Source organism: Squalius cephalus, assembly GCF_949319135.1.
Source record: "Squalius cephalus genome assembly, chromosome: 9".
Taxonomy (NCBI): Eukaryota; Metazoa; Chordata; class Actinopteri; order Cypriniformes; family Leuciscidae; genus Squalius; species Squalius cephalus.
The window spans coordinates 24,818,527-24,835,520 of NC_137130.1; the positions used below are offsets into that span (position 1 = coordinate 24,818,527).

At 38.4% G+C, this 16,994-nt stretch overlaps 1 protein-coding gene across 3 annotated transcripts in view; it reads right to left on the reverse strand.

The window, feature by feature from the left end:
• Nucleotides 1-16,994, reverse strand: part of pard3bb (par-3 family cell polarity regulator beta b) — a 316,476-nt gene that overhangs the window by 242,723 nt on the left and 56,759 nt on the right. For all 3 annotated transcript variants that reach the window (XM_079882104.1, XM_079882103.1, XM_079882105.1), the window contains exon 4: nucleotides 10,335-10,518. In XM_079882104.1, coding sequence (XP_079738230.1) covers nucleotides 10,335-10,518 — 184 coding nt within the window. The remainder of the gene's footprint in view (nucleotides 1-10,334; nucleotides 10,519-16,994) is intronic.

Genomic DNA, 16,994 nt, shown 5'->3' on the forward strand with positions numbered 1-16,994 from the left:
ACAAATGAGACCAAAGTGGAGACACCTTATACCAACCATCAAGAATGGTGCAGGGGTGGTGAGTTGGGCTTGTGTTGGAGCCACAGGAACTGGGCACCTCGCAGTCACTGAGTCGACCATGAACTCATCTGTACACCAAAGTATTCTAGAGTCAAATGTGAGGCCATCTGGTGTAATTGGGCCATGTAACAGGACAATGATCCCAAGCACACCAGCAAATCTACACGAGAATGGCTGAAAGAGAAAAGAATCAAGCTGTTGCTCTGGCACAGTCAAAGTCCAGACCTCAACCCGATTGAAATGCTGCGGGACCTTAAGAGAGCTGTGCATAAACAAATGCCTGCAAACCTCAATGAACTGAAGCAGTGTTGTAAAGAACAGTGAGCCAAAATTCCTCCCACAATGATGTGAGAGACTGATAAAGTCATATAGAAAACTATTACTTCGAGTTAAAGGTGTCTCTACCAGCAACTGAATCATAGGGTGTACTTAGTTTGCCACCCATGGCTTCTCCATTTGGGCTTTACTTTTGTTAAATAAGTAATGACACAGTGTAATATGTCATGTGTTGTTGATCATCTGAGGATGTATTTTTTTCTCATTTTTAGACCTGCTAATGACCAGATGATTTTTATTATGTCTTGAAATATAAAACCATTGAATTCAACAGGGTGTACTTTCTTTTTCACATGACTGTATATACATTTTAGAATAAAAAACTAAATTCAGATAGACCATTAAAGCAGGAATATGTTGTTTGAAAAATAAGATGGTGTAATTACAACATCTACCAGCAGACCCCTGGTGTGCAGCCCCGCTCCATACTATTTTGTTCCTATATGACTTCCTGTATTATAAGATTATTTCCTTTCTTTTCATTCTCTTGCAAAAAGAATAAAGTTCTTCCTCAACCAGGAATTAAATTCAGATGGCAATCACCCAAAGAGACAGTGAAAAAGAACTGAACCATGACTGTGGATTTATGAAACCGTCATCCTCAGTTTTTCTCATCATCAGACAGAAAAAAAAGCAGACAGCGAGAGTGGGAAAAAGATACAGACAGACAGAATTGTAAGGATCTCCACTGGCGGTCGAAAGGGCCTTCTTGTGGGGCTTGTCTCTGTCACACAGTGTGTGGATCCCTGCTATAAGCCCAGTCTAATCATAACTCTTCAATACAGAGCACTGACACCCTGAACAAATGAGTCACAACAAGACTGACAATAAAACAGAATGAGAACAACTATTTACAGTAACCACTATAAATAAAATCATATTCAAAGTCTGAGTATCACCCATAAACACATTTATAAAGAAGATTAGGTCAACATTAAAGGTGAAGTGTGACATGTAATTGTTTGTTTTTTTTAAATGTAAAAATACTCTCTCCTATCCCAACTCAATGTGCAGATACAACTATACAGAATTCATGGATTGATTCGACTGAAAATATTGCAGCTGCGGATTGTTTGCCTTTAAAAACACTTAAATGAAGCTGTATCCTATTTTGTCCCCTAAATGCAAATGAATTGTAGTCAAAGTGTCTTGAAAAAAACACTTCATTATAATTTTCCAACCTTTCACTGAGCCTCATATTTTAACTGTTTTTGATACTGTACCTTTAAGATGTCTGCATGTACTGTAAATAGCCTCTGTTCTGATTGGCTGGACTTTTTGCATTGTGTAAAATTCACATTGTATTTCAGCAAGGTGAACCAATTTATGAATAATAAGTGTGCATTTGTGAACACAAGTGATTCCTGATTTGAATAATGTCTCCTTTGAAATTAACTGCAAAAAAAGAAAATTTAAATAAATAAATAAATATCACTCAGTGTTTTTGTCTTGTTTTCCAGTCCAAATATCTAAACAGGCTTAGATCAAGATACATTTACTTGAGAAACAAAATATATGCCCAAAAAAAAAAAAAAAAAATTAAAGAGAAAACTATTTTTTCTTACTGTATTGGCAGACTTTGTTCTTGTTTTAAGCAAAAACTTACTTAATTTTGACAAATCTTTCAGGAAAAAACAACAACATCTAATGTAATTTTTCTTCTGAAGTAAATGCATCTTCATTTAACAGTGTTTAGATGTTTGTACTGGGGAAACAAGACAAAAATACTGACTAAGAAAAGCATTTTTGAAGTGTTTATGCAGCCTACTTTCTATCCTATTTCAACCCCTCAGTCCATTTCTCAATATTCTAGATTTAAAAGACGTCCGAGTTAAGCACCTTTCCATCATCATATGAACAGTGGAATCTAAATCCAGCAGACCTCCATTAAGCTTTAGAGTTAAGCAGCGATGTCCTACAATGACAAGGAACAAGAGTGAACACCTTAAGCACAATTAGAAAGACTGGCCTTCCTTCCCATAGTTCCTCAGCATCCATCACTCTCAGTCATGAGCGATTAGCTTTGCGTGATGGTTTCACTGGATGTGCACATGACTCACTAGCTTATTCCTCAGTCTCAGATCACGCTGCTCCGGTTCCTATTGGTCGGAGAAGAGCCGAAGGCCATTAAAGTAGAGGGTAACTGATGGTGTGTCAGCAACATGATGAGTTTAGATTTAGACTCATGGGATCAAGGCAGATGGAGACAAGAGGGACGTTCTGCTCTGTGGTCTAAAACTGTAGGCCTGAGGGTCTTTACTCATCACCGTTTCTCTTCATCTTTATCATCTTTTACTTCTCTGCTTCTTGTTAAGTGTACAAATACAGTAGAAGTGAAGTCAATGAAATACATTCGGTTGAAAAAAATCATGTGCATCTAATATCACCTTGACTTGCCTTTATCAGAATATTTGTGTGCATGTAAAGACAGTAAATGATGAGCTGCCAGCTCAGAATAAAAGGATCTGACGGGTCAGTGAGGATATGATGAAATGCTTAAGTGATCCTACAGACTCAACCTCAGGATATCAAACCCCTGGGGTTTCACCAAGCCCACAGAAAATGTATAGACATATGTCAAAAATATTTGTAGGGTCAAGTATTGATCCTTATTGAAAGAACACCCTAGATGCACTTAAATCTGGAGCTATTGATGAAACCCAACCATAACAAAAAAGAAATCAATACTTTTTTCAATCTCATCATTCACAAAGTGTTTTAGGGATAGAGGCATAGTGTGTGTGGTTGGGGGGGGGGGGGGATTATTCGAAAAATACGGCTTGTAGAACAACATGACTGCATGTATATGTACCACAACCATACGGACAAAGAGAAGAGCTGGGGAAAAATTGCCTCGGTTTTGAACGTACCGGGTGAATGTAGAAAGCTGCTAGCGATATAAGCTAACTTGCTGACGGTGCTGCCGAGCAACTGTAAAACATTTTAGCCCTTGAGGCTAGCGTTAGCTAGCATACTACTGTTAACAGACATTAAAATCGGCAGTTAAAAATCTCACCTCCAGTTCATGCTGAAGAACAGACAATCCATTTCGTTTTTATCTTTTTCCGGATAAGATCACGTGAGGTGCTCCCTCTGACATGATAATATTTTTAATATCTTGTAATGCGCCATGATTTTTTAAAATCTTGTTGTATGTGTATGGTTGAGATTTGAGATGAGAAAATCTGTATCGATTCTCCTTATGTACGTGATGCCACCAGATTTCAGAATCAGTTCGATTTTAAAACTGATTTTAAAGATTAGAAAAAACAAATTTGGTCTGCTATTCATGGAAAATTTCCTTGGCTGTAACTCTCAGCTTTCTGTCTGATTAAAGACAGAAAAGACATCCCGACTTCCACTAGAACTCAGATGATGTGCAGATGTCTTAATTTACAGTTACAGCCTGTCAATAAAGACAATGTTAGACATTGTTAGTCAAGTTTAACAACATTTTACAAGATTTCTGCACATCATCAGAGAGCCCCATGAGCTTTGGGAGTTTACAGTGATGTCATGGAACAATTCCTAAACATGTCAGAAGTGATAAAAGCGTACAGGTTCGTCTGTGTAGAAGATAACCGCTCTGCCAGACTTCCACACGCAGATCTAAACCACAAGGCCTCAGGTGACACTTGCCAGAGGCCCTACAGTGGAACGAGACCTCTGAGCTAAACCATGTACTTCCTCTCTCCTTCATCTGACTCGTCCTAAATCACAATCAGTCTCATGCCGTCCTATTTCTTTCTTTCGCATCCCTGCTTTTCCATCCCTCGTTCTCTCCCCCTGGCCCATCTCACGCCTGACAGCATGACAAATGCTGCGTTAGACACTCGGCTGCCATGCGGCCTGTTTTGGATTAGGCAGGAGATCGCGGCAGAGATGTTTACACTGCCCATCAGTGCCGGTACTTCAGCAGACTGCAAGGTCAGGATGGAAGAGAGAGACCTGTGCACACGGTCAATGGGGAGAGGTTGAGAGTGCCAGAGGTAATTTTAAACAGCAGCTCCTGAGGGACACATTACCCACAAGGCCAACAAAGAGACACAAAGGTTAGAGACAGCATCAATGAGAAAAACATGGAGAAGCTTGGAAGAACTGAACGAAATGATCTCAAACAGATTTGTTTAATCTGACAGTTTGTTTCAAAGAACCAGTCAAAATGATCCTTGATTCACCATTCAGATGTGTTCTGTCTATGTTTTTATTTGTATAACCTGTATGACACAAAAGATGATGGTAACCAAACAGTTTTGCTGACCATTGACTTCCATTATATGGACCATAAAACAGAAGAAAGAAAGTCAAACAGGATTGGAATGACATGAGTGTGAGATAATGAAGGCACCATCTTCATTTTTGAGTGAACTATCCCCTTAATTACTGATGTTTATCACTATATTTTCAATTAAGCTACAGTATCAGTCTACAGTTTGGATCCTTTATTTTTGCCATTTTCCTCATTTAATAACAATAGTAAAGTGCAAACTATGAACTATCAAATAGTCATCAATATCAATGTTTTATTAAACTATCTTATAAATTTGGGCTTCCACCCTTTGTTTACTGTATATTACAGGTCTGCACACTCTGATCTTACCAAACTTAATTTTTATTCATATTTTGCTTTGTAATGAAGGCACGATTTTTCTGCTATCAGATAATAAAATGTAACAAATATTTAGTCCAGCGCTTCCAAAGTTTTCACTAGTCGAACAGGGCTTGATGAATCCAACAGGTCATCCAAAGCTTTAATTTTTAAGTGTAAAAAAATTGTATGATACATAAACTGTATACAGTAAATCGTAATTTCCTCCACAATGCTATCAAGCATAATACATGGTTTGAGATGTGATGGAAATGACACCGTGGTCAAATGTTCATGACTTAAAAAAAAAAAAAAAAGTATGATTAATATCCTGTGGAAAATTGAAAACAGACTAATTAAACTAGGGAGAGTTTGAAAAATGTTCAGGGAGTTTTTTTATTGGAAGTCCACAAGGCCAAAAGTCCCTATAGTTGAAGAAACACCCATAAGCTCTGAACTGCGCTAGTAATTATTCAGCAGCCCAACAATGTCACTTCCTCTCAAAATGAGTATTTCCAATTTCCACATGCCAACTATTTCCAACTGAAGAATGCAGAGCAACTTTAGTGTTTCACCAACTTAATATTAAAAGTGAGCCCCATGAGTGATGAGAACTGTCTAAAGGCTGCTCCAGTGTGACAAACTAATTAAAGTCTTTCAACTAAAGTATTTCTCATGCTTTAACTCAAGCATTCTAATGCCAGACATTTAACGTGCTGAATGTTTAAACGTGTCGGAAAGACAGAACCTCTCCCATCTAACAGCTCACGTCTCATTAGATAGCACTGAAATAGATGTGGAACAACCACATGCACGTCTGCTCTAATAAAACAAACAATGTCCCTTTCTAACAGAAGATAAGCAACGAATGAAATGCTGCAGTTGAGCCAACAGAAGAAAACAAGAAACGATTAATATGTCCTGACCAGAACCAGAGCCGTCGAATGAACCTTCTACCAAACTACACTGATGAAATCATTTCAAGCACACTATAAAATGCACAGTATGTGAGTATGTGGGGAATCTCTACTAGTGAGAGTGTGTGTACTCACTGACAGACTCCAGATGACACTGCTGGTCTCAATAGACCTCTGGGCATACTTATCAAAGCAGACATCACTAGTGCAAACATATGTGTGCTAAACAGCCCACAGTGCCAAAACAACATCCCTTCATATCAAATTAAAATGATCTATGAGTTCACATACTCACTGATTGAACATGTAAACAGTCACTTCTGGCACACCAATACCCCAAAAACAACTTCAAATGCTGGAAAAACCATGACGCATTACCCTTTCCTCTAAGGACAGAGACATAGACTCTATACATGCACACAAGTGCAGATGCGAACATAGTCCCTCTGTACATACAGCGAGGCACAAAATATAAGCAACTAATGAAATTGCTTATATTTTCTAATTAGACGGTCTCCTTTCTGTTTTTATCCCCCGACACATTCATAATGATTACTTTTGCCAGTGCACTGCGGCAAGCTTTATGCATGCGTTTGAGCGCTTAAATATATATATATATTTCAAAGGCTCACAATCTTATTGACCCTAAAATTTTAGACCTTAAACCTAAAATTCTGACCTTAAAATTAAAGACCCTAAAGTGGTTTAAATATCTAGCTATAAACATATACAAGTTTTACTAACTTAAATTTGCACAGCTGGATTGTCTCCAAACTACTGCTCCACGATGACAGAGTAGCCCAGAAGCGAAGACGAAACCGATCGTATAACTGGCCATAAATCTTAAAACAAATGCACAATATAATGTCCCATGTGGCAATGCTAAGAAAGCAATCTGTCCTTAGATGTTTCAACTCTTCTAACGTGCTTTGGAATACATGCAACTACACACGAAAGCTAGCAAAACATACTTGCATACGATTTGGAAACTCTACATCAAATTCTGCTCTGCCCAGCCGATGAACAATGTATTCAAATTGCTGAAATAGATTTTTTTTTGTTTTTTTTACTGCTTTGTGAATTAATTGGGGTAATAAAACAAACCTATAGAGCATAAAATAGAATTAGAGAGCTGCTCTGGTAACAGGGATTTCCCAGGTCATCATATAACTAAATGAAAGGTGGCTGATTGGATTGTGAAGATGTGTGCACTTCCTGTGTTCATGGATGGCTGAGTGCTGAGCATTCATTTGGATTGCAGGAATAATCCACTTAGAGAGGCGGGTCAGGCCATACGCTGGGTATTTGGGGAAATACCAGGGTGTCCGTCTCATTGATTTGGAAGGTGGTTTCTTAATGATAAATCTTTGCAGGGATTATGAGTTTTATTTCATTCAGTTACATTTTTAGGGTGTGTGCAGAATATTGTGCAACCAGATCACGAAGGCAGATTGTGGGCCAAATCAGTCCCTGACCACACGTCCAGTGATTCCATCGCGATGCATCTTGGGTGCATTCATACCTTTTAATAACACTTTTTAATATAGACAATCAAAAGGGTTTTTTCACACTTGAAATAGTTAATCCTGGGTTATTCTAAACCCAGGTAAACAGAATCCTGGGTTATCTTCCTTCACATTTCACACTGCTCATAATTAACCTGGGGTTAATTAAACTACGGTTTCACACTGTTCATTCCTAAACCCTGGGTTAACGTCCTTATTTGTACATTTGTGGAGTCGGTGTCACTGATTGGATGAACGCTGCACTGCACACAATATGTTTAAAGGATAAAGGATCTAGCATTGTGCGTCCTCATGTTGCCGACTATAATATCAAAATGTTCCTGAATGGAAAGGTTAGAATAAAATGTTCTCTTCTTCACTCGAATTGTCATGTTTTCTGTCACCATTTGACATTTTTCTCCTCAAACGCTGAAACTATTGTTTATACAGCGTGCTGTGTTTCTGTAACTGTTCAAAGCACGTGAAAATGAGGCACGCTATTGGTTGTCGGTTGCTAAGCATCTAGTCATAACATACTAACACTGCATCTTTTCACACTGCACACGTTTGGCACCGTAATGCGGGGTTAACACCGCAAAATCTGTGCTAACCCTGCTTCTAAATTACAAGTGTGAAACGTTCCTTTACCCAGGTTAAAACCAGTGTTTAGAACGACGATTCTCCGGGGTTAAGTGCAGTGCTGCAGGGATGATGCATTTTTGTAGGCCAAAACCCAAAAACAAGCACTGAGGTCAATGGGTTTGTTAAATGGATTTTTGAATAAATGCCTGAAATAAGGCATGTGGTGAACACAAGCTCAAGATATTTTTACGTTTTATTCTACGACATAAAATGCATCAGTAATAAAGCTTTTACGGTACTTTTTTTGAAACAAGTGGATGCTAAGTCGTCACTAAATGGGACAACAGAGGTTGTGTCTGGGACACTAAACGCCATCAGCCGAACATGTAAACTCAACTTATCGAATCACTTTCAGTCGCTTTCACAGCCTTTTTGAGTTTATAATCACATTCTAACTCAAACTTTCTGGAAAAATGTTTTAAAACATAGATTGAAAGAGTTGTTGGAAGATTAATGGTGGTCATACTGAAGTCGTGTGACCGTGTTTTAGTTCGTTTATAGCCTTTTTAGCTTTTTACTTCCACCTAGTGTATTTAGTCTTCAAAATGCATTAAAGCTACACTGTGTAGGATTTTCTCCCATCTAGCGGTGAAATTGTTTATGACTACTGAATATTACTTTCTAGCCCCTCCCATTCCGAAGGCGTTTTAACTCCTACGGTGGCCGTATTAATCCAAATCTGCCGGCAGTCGCGAGTAATCTCCCCCTCGCATTCGTCACGGTGCCACTGAGCGTCAAAACGCGAAAGGCGAAGCTTGAATTTCCAGGTATGTCCCTCTTTGGCTAATGTATTTTCAAGATGGAGGCGCAACATGGCTGCCGCCATTCGAGCGACTCGCTCGTATGTATCCTAAATGGCAGATTCTACGCTTACGAGAATACTTGATTAGTTGGTATAAGTAATTACACATTAATGAGTACATATCATTTTGAAAGAACAAAGTGTTTTTTGCAAAGAATCAACTTAAAAAATTACACAGTGTAGCTTTAAATTTGATTATCATGATGAACAAATTTGTAAGAATCATAAACCTTTGTTGGCCACAGAGTTTTGTTCTGCAATAATACAAAATCCAGTGGAAAAATCCTATTGTATTAATCCTATTTTGTCAAGGGAACAAGGTGATGCTGAATTCCGTGCGAGGCAACAAAAATACATCATCACTACAGCTTTCTATCAAAAACACATGTTAATATCAGGTGTAAAACATCTTGAGACCCCTGCATTCGGCTAGACAGAGCGCACGGACCGGTTCATGTTCACACAGTGACACAGTGTTACAATTTCAAATGCTCTCCACTTTCTCTCCTCACTCTAACATCATGTCTGCATATACAGAGGCACGTGTGATCTCTCTTTTTAACAAATGATCCAGATACAGATGTATGTCAGACCCTGTCGACGTGACAAACGGCATATTTACAGCCGTGGAGAATGAAAGAGGAAAAGATCAGTCAGTCAACTGACACCTCCACCTTGAAGTAGAGACGGGGAAACTCGAGCACTTCCCAGGAATGCCTGGATCGCGAAAGAAAAAGCCGCTTTTCCAGTACGCTGAACTTTGCGAGCCCCGTGTCTACTTTTACAATGAAACTTAAAACACAAAGGGGCAGATTTACAAGGAGACGCAAAGACGCTCACACATACGAATGCACACGATTCCCCGGCTTATTTTACCAAGGATTTAATTTCAGAGTGTAAACATGTTCTAAATCATACACACACTCTGACATTTAGAAGAAATAGGTGTGTGTTTTCTATATTGGAGGTGTGCGTGACATCAAACAGAGGTGAAACCAGCCCAGATGAAAAACTCATGGTTCCCCGAGGTGTAGTACTACAGAACCGAAACGACTGAAGTATTCCAGACCCGTCCGAAATAAGAGAAAATGTCTTTGTCCAAAACAAATTGAAAAGCAGCAACTGTTTTCTCACTGATGGTGAAATTCTTCAGGAAGGTTTTATTACATTTTAAAGATATGAGACACAGGGGTTGGTTAAGGTGAACTGTGTATTAAAAGTGATACTTCAATATGAGCAAGTGCTGTAATGCAGAGGGAACACTTTCATTTGATCATAGCTACATGAGTGAGTCAGAGCATTTCAAGCTTAAACCAGGGCCCGATTATGCCATATAATATCATCTCTCATAGTGGCAGTCTATTATTTCACTCACCATTAACTCAGAAGCGCATGTTTGATCACAGCTCTGTTTTTCTAATGGGAATACATTATTTTTTTTATTTTTTACAGACTGTACTTGTATCGTTTTATTGCATACATACTGGACTTGAGGGCAGAGGAGTTGACTTCAATTTCTCCTCCTTTGATTGGCTGGAAGCATGCGAGTTCAGAGTCATAGGGTTCTGGGCTGGACTGTCCCGTTAGGCTGCTACTTGTCCTTGTTCCATTCCCAGGACTCATGGCGCCCCTCTGCTGGGCCTCCTGTTCCTCGTACACTGCGATCAGCTGCGGGACACACAGCAAAGTAAAATTCAGAACAGATACAGTCAATATATACACAGACAGACACAATTATAGTGGAATAGAGTGCTACAGTCAGGTTTCAGATGTAAAAATTTTCCTTAGGAGAATTGATCTGTGAGCTCTAATTATTTAATTAACTACGTTAACCGATGGTTAAGCTGGCATGATCAATGCACATTTCAATTTTTTTGTTTAAATATATATACACCGTATAAATCAATAGTTTTCTTTTTCTCTATCGTTTTTTGTTCAATTAAGTCATTCGTAATGCCTCATGGGATTGTACCCTTTTGTCTCGTGCCTTTTGTCCTTTTTTCCGATTTTCAAAAACCCTTTTAGCCTCAAATCAAAGTTTATAATGTTGTGATTCACCTTGTAGCCGGTTGAATTGATTCATGGCTTACAACTCTTTAACAAAGACTTCCAAAATGAATGGGAAAAATAGTTCCGGAACCAAGGCCGCTCAAAAAGTGAGCAGGCACTGTTGCACATACAATAGAAAAATAAGAAAAAAATGATCATGAGAAAATAGACATGGCCAGCATATTATGCCATTATAAACCAGACAGTTCCTGTTCTAAAATAGCAAGATAGCAAAGCTCTACATATAGCAAAGGCTGTACAAAACATTTCTGAAATTAGCTACATTAAATTAAACTATTTTGCCTACTGCAGACACAGATAATGTAAAACTGACTGACCACACCACAGTCTGTACCCAATACCAGACTTTTATTCAGAAAGGCATTCAATTGATCCAAAGTGACAGTCAAGATATTTAAAATCTTACTAAAGATTTCAAATAAATGCTGATCTTTAGAACTTAATTATCTACTAATGACAGAATCCTGAAAAACGATCATGATTTACACAAACATATTAAGCAGCACAACTGTTTTCGACATTGATAAAAAAAATAAAAAAAAAGTGACTCAAATCAGCATATTAGAATGATTTCTGAAGGATCATGTGACACTGAAGACTGGCGTAATGGCTGCTGAAAAATCTGTACTTGTAATAATATTTCAAATGACCTTTTTTTTTTTTTTTTTTTTACTTTTTTAACAAATAACTGGAGTCTTAAGATGCTTCTTTTACGCACATTAAAAAATCTTTTTTAAAAAGTCACACAAATTTTTAAAGGTAGTGGAGTGTCAGCAAGATGTTTTACAGTATAAATGAGTTCATTTAGAGTATAAAATAATGTGTGGAAATAAACTATTTTAATACTCAGGCAGCAAAATAGTACCCAATATATTTTACATCAAACAATACACACTAGCCTTTATTACCTTGTGCATCAGGACGCGATAGAGGACATCTAAGAAGCCCAGCATGGCTAGTGTGTATTAGGTTAATCTCAGTAAGCGTTGATATCCATTCACTTCACGATGAGGGTGTGAGGCCTGCCAGTTAAATACATGCATCTCACCGACACTGCATTAGACTTCTGCTGCACTGCTGTTCTAGGGGCCTCCATGAATGTGAGTCTGTGCATGTAGAGCAATGTGTGTGTATGTGAATGAATGCAGTCAGAGACAGAAAGAGGAGTTTTCTGGTAAAACCAGAGGCTTCCTGTGAGAACGAGACAGCAGGAGAGTAAATATATAAATAAACAATACACACTGTGACATTCAGGAAAATGTGGGTGTGAGTGTGTGTATGACTTAAATAAGAGAGAGCTGTAGTCAGGATCCAAAATATTTCTATGAAACAGTATTTTGCATAATTTTTATTATTCATTTCCATCCTTATGACAATGGGATTTTTAGATGTAATTTGCCTTGCTTATTAAAGACAGATAGTGCCTTGTGTCATTGTGTTACTCATAACATTAGGTTCTCATCTGCCACAGAAATGTAAAGAACCAATGATCCTAATTTTGTTCCTCGTATTATTATTAGTAGTATGGTAGTAGTAAGAGTAGTAATACAAGAAATATTCCACATACATTGCCATTCAAAAGTTTGGGGTCAATAAGAATTTGTTTGAAAAAAATGAATATTGTTATTCAGCAAAGATGCAATAAATTGATCAAAAGTGGCAGTAAAGACATTTATAATGTTTATTTTCAAATAAACGTTGTTGCTGGGTCTTTTTTTACTTTCAATTCAAAGATTCCAAAGTTTACACAAAAAAAATCATGCAGCACAACTGGGAGGAGCCCCAAAAGTATGGTAACTACGGTGGCCGAGAGAGCTCAACGCGCTGCAACTGAAGAAAACACGCAAACAGAAAAACACCCTCAAATTAAGAAAACATGTGCTCCAAATGCTCAACACAACCAAATACAAAAACCCGCTGCAAAAGTTCACAACACAACCAAATACAGAAACGCGCTGTAAATAGCACAGACCGCATACACTAGCATACATGCAAAAAAACAAAGTATAGTTTGGACTTTTACATCGGGATTTGGGCTTTCACACTGTTAGCTTAGCAACAAGCTAACACAGTAATCTATTTTGGAGCTGCTTGCTACTTTTACATACAGCGATCCGAATTAGTCCCATTTGACGCTGAACTCAATTTGGATGCTGCCTATGTAGGCAACAGACAGCAAGGCAGCTCATTGGGTTTTGGAACAGAGCTATCAAGTAGGAACCTCGAATTTCTAACTTTTATGTGCCACTTAGCATTACACTCAATGCAATCCCCACCTCTCCTCAACCAATACCTCTTCATCTATCCATCCATCCATCCTGTCCATCCATCCATCACTGATTGCTATCATTCCTTTCTCAAGACCAAAACCCTTATTTCTGATTACACCCACTGCTATTCCTGACAGATCTTCATGGCCAGAACCTCTCCACACACACACACACACACACACACTGCAGAAGGGCTGGGGAATGATCAGTGTGGAAGGGTTTTGATTTATTCACAGAGGCAGGAGAGGAGAGAAACACTTCCTCCGTACCAGAGGGAGGAGAGAGCATGGAGCTTTAGAAATGTCATCAATCTGCTCACCCTGAGAGAAGAGAGAGAGAGAAAGAAAACAGGAAAGAGAGCAAAGGGGTTTCACGCTAATATTTCTCTTTCCTGCTCTCACTCTCTCTCTCTGTCTCCCTTCCTATTTGGCTCTGTGTGATGTCTCATTTATTGCTAGCAGAATGTCGGCCCTCCAATAAAACTGGCTGGGCCAGCGTCCGAGGGGAAACACTTGTAAGAGCCACCCATCTATGAGAGGAGACAGGATTCAATTCAGTTTCATCTTAACACCACCGACCGCTACCACCAAACACACACGCAAACCATTCAAATAAACACCACAATACCAAACACCTATGTGTAACATCAGCCACACTATTAGTACTTGAAGATAGAGAGACTGACACGGTTTGAATGATACCTCAAATCATGCAACTTGCTAAGAAGAGGTGTGCTATTACAGAACTTTGACAAGCAGTCAGAGTTAAGATTTTCACCTGCCAGACGGCAAACTGAGTGATAAAAAACGTCTTCACTTATTTTGAACGAGGGATCGAGCTACAGTAGCCTATATGTAGCAGAGATGTATTGATACATGGTCGATTTATATACCAACAGTGGTATTAAATTATTTTTTTTAAGACTGACAGCAAAGGTAATCTCATGTACAAAAAGGTAGAAATGATCATGCACAATTTAAAAAATACAATATTGCTTGATTTCAATAATTGACAAAAAAATCAGATAGATAGACTGAGCGCAAGTGACAACTTCTAGGCCACAGCCTCTGTTGTTTTACCTCTAAACATATAATCCACATAGCTAATAGTCCTAATAAACATTGGCTGAAATGAAAAAGCAAGAGTCATCTTGTTTCTTGAGGTGTAATTAGATGAACTCTAAGCAAACCTGAGGAAATTAAGAAACGTGGGCCGAGGAACAGGCCTGCAGCAGGAGCCAACTCAATACTGCCACTTATTTTAACCCTGGCTATTTAATCACAGCACTACCTCTATACAAGGAGAACAAATGTGTCCAAACATACTTTAACCAAATGAGCTAAATCCATCAGCTCGATTACCCAATCATGGGCCCACTGGACCTGGTCTAGTTCACTTTACCATGCAAGAATCAGAAACCCCTTACACAACCTTCGGGCTTCACAGGAAACCAATACTGAAGTGTTCAGACTCCAAAATTGGATCAATAGTTTGTTATCAAGTGGAACTGCTCGACAGGGTAAATAGCCACCTCTTTCCCTCTATCCTTAGATGGTCTGAGTCCTCACAATAAACCAGACAACAGCATTTTACTTGTCATCCTACAATTTAAACAACAAAGTTCACTTATACAGAGCTGTTCATACTCTCAGCCCAAACTGTAAGTGTTTAAATATGGATTATCAGCTAGAACATCGATATCTCATTCAGCGGGAGTTTAAGTAGCACAGTCGCTGTCTGAACACTGATGACTGTTATTTCTATAGCAGTCTAGAAGCGTTAATTACCAATATGACGGTTTAAACCGAGACAGACACAGAGGTTACAGACGCACGGTCACACAGGCACTTGGACAAGGGACAGAAAGCAGCACACATATACACAGGAGAGCACACTTGCACAGGTGTGTAAAAGGTGCGAGATCGATGGCAAATTACATCTGACAGCGGAATCAGAACCTGTCAAGCACAATAACAAAACTGACTCTATTAGTGGAAGGAGACAATGAGAGAGAGGAGGAAAATGGTGGGCTGCTTCATCCCTAGGCGTGCGCTAGTGACACCACAGTGAAAGTTCAGACATGTCTAATGGATTCAAGCAAATTAATTAATGTGGAGTGTCAGAGACAGCTCTGAAACACAAGTAGTAATCAACGCCACAATATATGGGTACCGAATTGGTTACTGACTGATATTAAAAGACTTATCATATGCTTTAAAGTGGGCTGTGTCTGTATGATCTATTTGAGGATGCATGTATATATTAATTATTCTGTAAATATTCAGCCACGATGGTTCAATCAATAGATATACATACTTAATCTGAATTTTATAATGCATTATATAAGTACTGTGTATTCAGGGCTCAATGCTAAGGATTTTGGACCAGTGGTTTAGGCCCCACCACAAAAAAATAAATAAATAAATAATTAAGATAAAATAGGCCGTTATTGTTTCCATTGTTTTGATCCATGTAACCTTATAAGGTTATGACACAAAACTACTAGCCTAACTCATATACATTTCAAATATTGCTATAGACAAGTAAAGAGTAATAAAATAGGAACAAATAACCAAAATCATGAGCAATAGCACAAATAAATAAAATAGAACAAACATGTTCTATACAAATGAAATATTCAGTGCTTTTCAGCCCGCTTTGATCGCTGAGATCGACGGGTCTTTACCATGCGCCACAGAATAGAAGCGCACAGCTGAAACTGGAAGATCACTCATCAATCAGGATCTTATTACTTCTTGTTTATTTTATGTACTTTTATTGTGGCGTTTACATAAGAAAGTCGTTTTTTGTAGTTAATTGTTTTGAAACTCTCATTACACACTCTAATTATGACCTTGCTTAATCGACTATCGTATAGTTTATTGTATAGTTTTATCGTTTAAATTATTATCGACAATTTATCGATCATCGATTACTCATTAGCATCCCTTCTTCAGACAGGCAGGAAAAATAATCTGGGAAGAATATAACCGAACTGACACGTGCATATTTTCAGGACTCACAACCGCATTTTCGGCAAACTTGCACCGTTGATATATTGACATGGAAATGCATAATTCCGAGTCTGAGGACATGAATGGTTATCTCTTAATTATGGGAGTTATGGCGCGAACGCAGCATAAGCTCATTTTTTGGAGGAATTGTAAATGGTGGCTGCTGTTTGTTTGCAGTGCTCTGTGACTGACGTCTGTCTAACGTTCGGTCTTTCATTTGGACCGAATATAATGATTGGATTTACATTTTAATCTCTTACATTATATCGTATACCTTCCACAGACGATATACATTTATAAAAAATACATTTAGACTGATTAACATAGTGATTGCTATCAGGATATGAGGAGACTTTAACCCAGTATAACAACAACAACAAAAAATCTGTAGAGAATCACCTATTGCACCTTTTAATGCGTTCAAGTTAACACATGCAGTAATGTACTCTGAACACAGCAGCTTGGCAAACCATGCTGGACAAAACTTCATTCCGCAGACCTAAGACAGAAAAAGTGGAAGCACTTGTCACCCAGAGCGAAGCCTTGCTGTCTGCTGCCTAGACAAGCAGCATCCTAACTGAAATGTAAGGTTTCACTTTATTTTGATAGTCCACATTATACTAACTCTAACTTTGCAACTACATGCCATCTAACTCTCATTATCTTTGTAACTACATGCCATCTAACTCTCATTATCTTTGTAACTACATGTCAACAAACTCTCAGACTATTAGTAGATTGTTAGGTCAGGGTTAGAAGAATAAGTTGAAATGTACTTGCAACGTTACTT